The sequence below is a fragment of the Hemicordylus capensis genome, chromosome 1, assembly GCF_027244095.1.
Source record: "Hemicordylus capensis ecotype Gifberg chromosome 1, rHemCap1.1.pri, whole genome shotgun sequence".
NCBI classification, from domain to species: domain Eukaryota; kingdom Metazoa; phylum Chordata; class Lepidosauria; order Squamata; family Cordylidae; genus Hemicordylus; species Hemicordylus capensis.
Genome location: NC_069657.1, coordinates 49,404,346 through 49,413,497, shown reverse-complemented (window position 1 = coordinate 49,413,497; position 9,152 = coordinate 49,404,346). Strand labels below are relative to the sequence as shown.

General features: G+C 50.3%; 1 protein-coding gene across 1 annotated transcript; it reads left to right on the top strand.

Annotated features, from left to right (window-relative positions):
• Positions 1 to 5,232: 5,232 nt before the first annotated feature.
• On the top strand, positions 5,233 to 8,884 carry FOS (Fos proto-oncogene, AP-1 transcription factor subunit). The gene is made up of 4 exons (XM_053286884.1): positions 5,233 to 5,776; positions 6,447 to 6,692; positions 7,189 to 7,296; positions 7,422 to 8,884. Exons 1-4 carry the CDS (start codon positions 5,633 to 5,635, stop codon positions 8,028 to 8,030), a joined length of 1,107 nt encoding a protein of 368 aa, XP_053142859.1. The 5' UTR covers positions 5,233 to 5,632; the 3' UTR covers positions 8,031 to 8,884.
• The last annotated feature ends 268 nt before the right edge of the window (positions 8,885 to 9,152 follow it).

The window sequence follows — 9,152 nt, the reverse complement described above, 5'->3', positions numbered from 1 at the left end:
TTCAATCATCTATGATATTAATTCTCCTGGGTGTGCCTTGGAATGTGCATCTCAGCACCCAGCTGATTGGCTAGGTGGCGGACACGCCTGATTGGCTGAGGCGCACCCAGGAGGGTTGGTCGCCGCGGTGGCAGGCTGGCTGCGGAGGCCAGAGGCTGTGTTGGGCCTGGCCTGGCCGTGGAGGCAAGGCCCAGGAGGGGGGAAAGAAAGTGCGGCGGCAGAAGTGGCGGTGGGGAGGAGAGGCGGCTGGGCCTGGGAGCAGAGATTGGGGCAGAAGGCGGGTGGGGGGAGAGGTAACCACCAGCCCCAAATTGCGCACAGATGCTCTGTGAGGGGTCGGCTAGTTTCTACCATTATAGCTAAGCTCTCTTCTATGCAGAACTGGGTTCTATTCAAACCAGTCCGGTTTGACCAGTTTACATTCAAACCTAACCGGCCTCAAAAAGGCAGCCAGTCTGAGATCGATCCCAACTGGGCCTGGTCTGTTACGGATCAGTTCAATCCAGTTCAAGGGGTGATGCTTGTATAGGGGAATCAGGTGAAGATCCCCTTTTACAAGCAAAGGGAATCCCTGCCTTTAAATGGTTTCTAAGAGCGGTTGGGTATGGGTGGTGTGGTGTGGTGAGAGGGCACCTTACTGCTGGCAGTGGTGGTTCCTCTAAACCCCAGTGTGGTTCCAGCCTCCACAGATGCGTGGAGGCCATTTACATGACCTCCACGCATGCACAGAGGCCATTTGTATGACCATGCAAATTTGTGTGGTCACACAAATGGCCTCCATACATCCATGGAGGCCGGAACGGCACCACCACCCTGGCCGTGCTGCTGGGGCTTAGAGGAGGCGGTAGTGGCAGCAAGGTGTCCTCTTGCTGCCCCCCTCCCGGCTGCCCTTAGAAACCTTTTAAAGGCAGGATTCTCCTTTGCTTGTAAAGGGGAACCCTCACTGAATTCCCCTTTACAAGAATAACCCCTTGAACGAGGTTGAACAGGGTGGACACAGTTCAACTGAATGGACTGGACCACCAGCTGATTCGACCAAACCAGTTCGTAGACTGGCAGTTCAGTTTGAATTCGAACCAAGCCATCAAAAATGGTTCTGTGCACACTCCTATCCAAGCTAAATGTGGATGCAGGAATGTGTATGTCAGCAACTGTGGGAGAAGAGAGAGCTACATCAAGGACACCAGATGCTGAATGTGCTGACAGATTTATGAATGGCCTTGATGGGTGAAAGACCGTGGCAGGAGTGCTAGATTAGCAGGGTCCGAAATATCTTGTTAGCTACTCTTGTGCATTAGCCCCATAGACTGAGAAATAATGAGCTTAATTATGATAACTGTATTTTATTCAGGACACCTTGCATATGTATTCTATATTGCAACTCAGCATAATAGTAATTTTGCCCCTGTCCCCTCCTTCCTTAAAATCCCCATTTTGAAAGACTAATGAGGACTTTGTGACAAAGGACCAGAAAGGAAAAGTGATGACTATTTAACAATTAGTGTTGAACCACCAAGACCAAAGACTTAAGATAGAGTGACAACTTATCTGAGCACCCTGGGGTGCAGAAGATCAGAGGCTGTGTATGCTGACTGGATGTGAGAGGAGAACACCTGAAGATCCATACCCAGACAAGTGGCCATTGTTGTCATAACTATAAGTTTTGATGGATGTGAGGATTGACCCCAAGAGTAGTCAAGGACCAAGAAGGATATAAAACCAGAGGACTCCAGACCCAACTCTCAGAGGGCAGGTCCAGAAGACATGTCTTCTCCCTCTCCAATGCTGTAGCATCCTGCACCCCAACATTGTGCACCCCATCTTCCCATCAAACCCTAGCATCTTCACCAGAACAAACCTGTCAATTCAACTGGTTTCCCTACACCTTTGAAAATGAACTTTTCCTGCTCCCCCTCTCCTCCTTTCTTTTCCCTTCTCCTGCTACATAACCTGCTTGTATTACAGTTAGTTAAATTAGCTTTGCTTGCCAGGGTCTTATATCTCTTGTACCTCTCCAAATCTATTTCCTTAAGTAAAATCATAAAAAGACATCTCCAGTTCAGTTCCTTGTGTCTCCTCACACATCCATGAGAAGAACCCATTCCAGTGGTTATATATTGGTAGAAAACCAGTCTGTGACATTCCAAAAGCCTGGGCTGGGTAGATAAATCTCCCCAGAAGAAGCAAGCCCCATGATCATCTCAAATGGGGGGAAAGGCTGATTGGTGAAGTTCTCCAGGTAGTCGGATAGGGTAGGAAAATCTCCCTCGCCACAGGGAATAAGCCCTTTCAACCTACTGAGTGGAGACTATAGTCCAGTCAGCCTAGCTAGTAAGGTCCACCAGGTGCCTTTCCCTCATATAAGGCAAGCCTCCACCACCATAGGGAGTAAGTAAGTCGAATAGCCCTGCGAACGAGGACCAAGGCCAGCTATTTGGAAATCAGTGCAGTCTGGGGCTGTAGTCTGACATCCCACTGGTGAAGCCTGTGGCTACCGTCTAATAGCAATGCATTGGAGAGGACCATAGCTATAGTCCAACACAGGTTGGTGAAGCTCAGGACATAGTCTAATCACATCATAAGTGAGGCCTGTGGCTATATCCAGTGACACCTTGGTGCGGCCCCTGACTACAGTCTGATTAAGGAATAATCCCACAGATGGGTAACTTGGAAGTAAAAGGCAATACCCCCTTGCACGTAACAGTGTTCAGGGGCATGCCACCTCTGATCTTGATGGAAATATATGAATCTGTCTAATCCCCATTTAAAACCGTTTAGATTGGTGGCCATCGCCATATCCAACCATTAGCAGCAAATTTCATTGTTTAACTACACAAGTAAATAAGTACATCCTTTTGTTTGTCTTGAATCTCCCAGTATTTAGCTTCAGTGGATGATCCCAGGTTCTAATATGAGAGAGGAGAAAAATGCCCTCAAAAGGACATGCCAATTATTTATTTTATTAGAATTTGGGCAGAAAATTGCATGCTTCACAATAATCTCAGTGAAATCCTATTAGAATCTATACCTGCAGTTCCAAGTATTTCACTGAAATAGTCCACCTGAGATGAACCTTTCACTCCTAAACCCTTTAGCCTAGTCCTGGTGCTTGCATCAGTTTGATGACCTCAGAACTGAGTCCTGAGCCACCATCTGGAAACCACCAAGCTATAAAGTTATCCAGCTCTGTTTTTAAAAAACAGTATGTGAACTTTAGCTTTAGTTTGTTCACCTGGATTTTTGCCTATGATTACTACAAGGTAAAATGCTGAAGCAACTAAAATGAATTGAAGTTTTGCAACTATCTGCAGTGGAAGCAAGGATTTCCCCTTGAACGAACTAAGCAGGGGTGTAGCTATAATTGAGTTCAATTGGATGGGTTTCAAATAACCTGGGGCCCCCAGTTCTCTTTGTCTCCCCTTTTTTGCTTTGCTTTGCTTAACATCCAACCTGAAGTAGAGTTCTAGAGAACCTGAAATCTTGCTCACTACTTTGTTTAGCCTTAATAAAGGAATTACTCTATTTTGGTTTTCCCAGTGTACTTAGAGGAGAGCTGATCTTGTGACAGCAAGCATGAATTGTCTCCTTTGCTAAGCAGGGTCAGCCCTGGTTGCATTTGAATGGGAGACTACATGTGTGGGCTCTGTCTGGAGCCTCCAGATATCCCACAATGCACTGTGCAATGGGTGTAGCACACTGGGGGAATCTACCAGAAGTTGGGCACTCTAGGCACCCAACTCTATGTGTGCTCAAGCTGCACCCTTAAACTTGGCTAAAGGCTGGGTTTAAAAGTAGGGTTAGGCAGACAGGCAGCACCAGGATCAGCCCCAATCCCAGAGTTGCACACGAGCAGCCTAACCCAGGCTGGGCTGCCCTAGCCTGGGTTAGGCTGCTTGTGTGAACAGCCTTATTGTGTATCATTAATCTAAGGAATTCAGTGTACAGAACATACACTTTGCATTTAGAAGTTCCTAGGTTCAATTTCTAGCTGCAAGATTATTGGGTAGCAGAGCTGGGGAGGAGCTTTAAAAGCTGCTGCCAGTCTGGGTGGACAATACTGGGCAAGGTGGATCAAAGTCTTGACTCAGTGCAAGGCAGCTTCCTATGCCCAGGGAGAATGTATGGGATAGAACCCCGGCTTTGCACACAAAGTGCCAGGTCCTCCAGCTCTTCACAGCTGGCATCATCTTTAGCTGCCCCATGGCTCTCCTCTCTCACTCAGTATCAGCGGAGGGCCAGCCTGTCTGAAATCCCATCTGGCAAAGTCCAGGGCTTCCACACACCCTGCCCACCCCCCAATCCTTTTTAGTCTGTCCCAGGTAGTGTGGTTGTGTTTTTAAAATGTGTTTTAAAATACTGGGGGTGGGTGGGGGGCGGCTCCAAAGGCCTTCAGGGCCAGGCTCCAAAATTACCTAGGTGCACCTCTGGTAGCAGTATGCTTAAACCAGCCCTGGAAGGGGGTAAGGAGGGAATGACCAAGAATCTCCCATTTCTGCACTGTAAAATGGGAATGGTGATAACTGAGGGCTATGGCAACGCTGAATGAGATGGAGAGTGCAGTCTATGCATTCTCCATAATAAAAATCCTTCATCAGATACATACAGAAATAACTGCACTCATTCGAATGTAAACACCAAAAAGAGAGAGAAAGAAAATTAGGTGTGGGTTGATGCGATTTCGAAAACGCCTCCTTATATGAAAATTTACCCTATATCTCCTTTTAATTACCCTAAATTTATGCTGTATCATACTCGCCACCATTTTTTGTATTGTCCCCTCAGATGCTGGCCATTTCGTCTCGTGTTTGTGTGTGTGTGTGTTTGTATTGCAAGTTTTGGTGGAAAAAACCGCTGTGGTATATATCCTAAATTCAGAAGTGTTTCAATGAAGCAGGAATCGTGTGCTGCTGCACTCCGCAAAGGTTTCTATGCCTCTTCGAGTGGAGGAGGAGGAGGAGGAGGTTGGGCTGCCTGGACAATTGCAGCTCTGTCTCTTTAAAGCGTCACATCAGTGTCTGGTCAGCACTAAATGCACTGGACAGACTCTGCCGTTGCTGCTCCGACTCGCCGCTCCCCCTGCTGTTGCCACAGGCACGCACCAACCCTCTCTTCTTGGCTCAGCCCTGGAGCGCTTCCCGTCAGTCACACCCCACACAGGATGTATGCCATATAAGGACACCTGCGTCAGCGGGTTCCCGAGCTTCTACGCGGCGAGGAGAATCTCCCGACCTTTAAAAGCAGCAACCCGCGGCAAACGCTCTTCACAACCAGCCCGATACTCTGGGACACATTTCTGGCTGGTGTTCCGAGTGATTGTGACGGCGCCTGGCACCTTGGGCCACCTCAAAGGCGGTTCGCGATCGCTCCTGTTCCCCTCTCCTGAGGACTGGCTCTGTCCGTGACGTAGCCCAATTCACAAAGCCAAGCCGTAAGAGTATAAAAGGCGAAGGTACCGCACTTCACTCCAACAGCAGAGCTAACCGAGCGACGGAGGCCGGCAAAGCAAGCGACGTGGCTGGGGCAGTTGAGTAACTCGTTCGCCTAGCCAAAGATCTGCTCGGCTCCTCCGATCAGAATCTGGGATAGATACACCGCCACTCCGACGAGTTTGTACCACCCCGGGCTATCCGACATGATGTATCATCAGGGCTTCACCGCTGACTACGACGCGTCTTCCTCTCGCTGCAGTAGCGCTTCTCCGGCTGGGGACAGCCTCACTTACTACCCATCTCCCGCGGACTCTTTCTCCAGCATGGGCTCGCCTGTCAATGCACAGGTGAGGCATCGGGGCATTGCTTATGGCATCGGGGCACTGCTTAGGGCTCGAGTAGGGAGAGTCGCTGTCTTTATCTGTTTTCCTGGCACTATCGGGCACAATGAGATGATAGAAGCAGCTCTTAATGTTCATAGCCGGAGCTTGGAAAAACTGGCCGGATTGACCTACCCATTGCATGCTTTTCTGATGCTGGTTTAAAAAATATACTGCACTGTGTAGGAAAGGGTCAATCCCCAGTCCTTGGCTTGTTCCAGGGAAGGCAGTACTAGCCATACGGGGGGGAAAGACGGGGGCAACAATCTAGTTCTTGTACGGCGCTATCTATGCAAGATTGATTTGGGGGGTGGGGATGTTAGCCCGGGCGGTGCTCTGCAGCGGGTGCGTAAAGCGGTTTCATTGATAAAAACGCGGCTTCATTCAGGAGACTCCGGAGCGGCGCTTGCGTCAGCGCAGACGTCAGAGATATTTATAACAAGCCCCTGTTCATGTGTAGTCTGATGATGGCAGCAGCGCCGTCCGAGCCAATCTGGCCCCAGGGACTGCAGGCCCAGCTCAAAATAGCGCACCCGCCTTTTGGGCACACAGAGCTGTCAGAATATGCATTGCCTCCCCCACCTCGCAGGCCCTCGACTCCGTCACTAACCGAGTCTTTCTCTTGTGTGTTCTCTAGGACTTCTGCACGGACCTAGCTGCCTCCAGTGCCAACTTCGTCCCTACAGTGACTGCTATCTCCACAAGCCCAGACTTGCAATGGATGGTCCAACCCACCCTGATCTCTTCAGTGGCTCCTTCCCAGAACCGAACCCATCCCTACGGGCTCCCTGTTCCTCTGACCAGTGCCTACTCCGGGGCTGGGATAGTCAAGACTCCGGGTGGCAGAGGACAAAGCATCGGCAGGAGGGGCAAAGCTGAGCAGGTGTGTGTGCTGCTTTTTGCTGCAGGGAAACCTCAGGCCACGCTTGGTGAAGAGAGGGTTGTGCGTTTGAGTTGACTTCTGGAGGGCGAGGGGCTGTGGGCAGGGAGGGGCGTAGCTAGGAGAGAGGGGGCCGTGTTCACCCCTCTCTTCAGGAAGATAATGAAGAAGATAGGGGGGAGTGGACCTGGGGGCCCCTCAGGAGCTTGGGGGCCGGGTTCTTTGAACCCACCCGCTCAATTATAGCGACACCCCTGGCTGTGGGTGCTTAGCTGACCCCCGGCCTCGGGGCATGCGCTGGTTTTGCGCTGGTATTTAATTCGCCCTCCCTCCCCGCCCGCTTAGGGGATCTGTAGCCGAATCTATCTGCCTCACTCACACGAGTCGAGCATCTCAGTTCATGCATGCAAGTCTTGGTCTTGCACTTCGCGGACAGAGAGGATAGGCACTTTCTCAGGTCAGGCACTGTATACTGACGGATGTGCTTTTCTCTCCATAGCTGACGCCCGAAGAGGAGGAAAAAAGGAGGATCCGGAGGGAGAGGAACAAGATGGCAGCCGCTAAATGCCGCAACCGGAGGAGGGAACTGACTGACACCCTGCAATCGGTAAGTGCTCCGGCCTGGGCTGGCCAGGCGGCTTGGCTCTTCCCTGAGCTCCCTTCCCGGCGGTGCTCCTTTAACTGGCCTGGAGACCTTGACTGACTTGCCCCTCCCCTTCTCTGTGCCCCCAGGAGACGGACCAGCTGGAGGAGGAAAAGTCCGCTCTGCAGACCGAGATCGCCAACCTGCTCAAAGAAAAGGAGAAGCTGGAGTTCATCCTGGCCGCCCATCGGCCCGCCTGCAAGATCCCGGAGGAGCTGCAGTTCTCCGAGGAGCTCGCCGTCTCCTCCCTGGATCTGCTAGCTGAGGCCCCCGTAGAGCGCTCCCCCGAGTCCGAGGAGGCGGCCTTCGCCCTCCCGATGCTGCCAGAGCCGATCCAGGCCGAGCCTGCCAAGGAGAGCAGCGGCCTGGAGCTGAAGGCCGAGCCCTTCGACGACTTCCCTTTCTCGCGCGCCATCCGCGAGACGCCCCGCTCGGTGCCTGACATGGACCTGTCCGGCTCCTCGTCTTTCTACGCGGCGGACTGGGAGCCCCTGGGGCCCGTGGGCAACGCGGATCTGGAGCCCCTTTGCACTCCGGTGGTGACCTGCACGCCCTGCCCCAGCACCTACACCTCCTCCTTTGTCTTCACTTACCCGGAGACCGATTCCTTCCCTAGCTGTGCAGCCGCGCACAGGAAGGGCAGTAGCAGCGAGCCTTCCTCCGACTCGCTCAGCTCGCCTACTCTGCTGGCCTTGTGAAGGGACTGCATCCCCGAGCAATAACTGCGGGGCTAGGGGGCATCCTCACGGTAGAGACCGAGCCCCCGTCCCCCTTGCTGCTGCCGCCGCCGCCGCTGCTGCATGGGGCCTTAGGCCGCAAAGGAGCTACTTTCTCCTTCCCTCGGAGCTCCAAGATGCAACCCAAGGCTTGGGGAAGACAAAGCGCCTCCATTCTGGCGTTTGGTATGGAGTGTAATTACTTTGCTGAAGGACTGCTCCGCAGCCTGCCATAAGGCCTGGTACCTCTTCCAGAGATGTAGCAAATAGCATGGAATATGTCTTGTTCCCCATCCATGAGAACTGGTAGTTTTGTAGCATGTTCAACATGACTGGGTTGTTGACTCCCTTCCCTCCTTAATATTCACTAGCATTAACTAATTAATCTCTTGGTTTAATGATTGGAATTTTACTATGGTGCTGGGTATCTTCGACTCGTATCTAGTGCAGCTGATTAACAATAACTACTGTGTTCCTGGCAATATCGTGTTTTGATGACTTAGCAATGACCCAACTTAAACTGCGGAAAAAAGACCTTTATTTTCTAGTAGATTAATAAATAGCTATGTTGTCAATGTACTATAATTCTTGTACATCAATGTTCATTGTAACTTAACTGATCATACATTGTTGAAGTGGTCTGAATGGTTTGACATAAGTTTTCCATGAAAACGTTTTATTGTGTGTTTAATTTATTTATGAAGATATTTATATTTTTATTTTTTTCTACCTTGAGGTACGGACATGTGGAAAGTGAATATGAATGAAATTTTAAGCATTGTTTGCTTATTGTTCAAGACACTGTCAATAAAAGCATTTAAGTTGAATGCTAAAAAGGCTCTGTAGACTTTTTGCAGTAGAATCTCTCTTTAAATAGTGGATTTATATTGACTATGAAGATGATTAACACTATCCATGTCCAAATGTGTCTTCGTTTCCCTCTCAAAATGTGTGATGCTAGTAAATGATGCAAGCACTAAAATCCCTTTGTCTAGACACATACCTCAATACAGTATTTCCTCATTGAGCATATTGTACCTATATTTGCCCCATGTCATTGTCTACTCTCTCAACACACCAATTTAGGACTCCATAACATTTTGG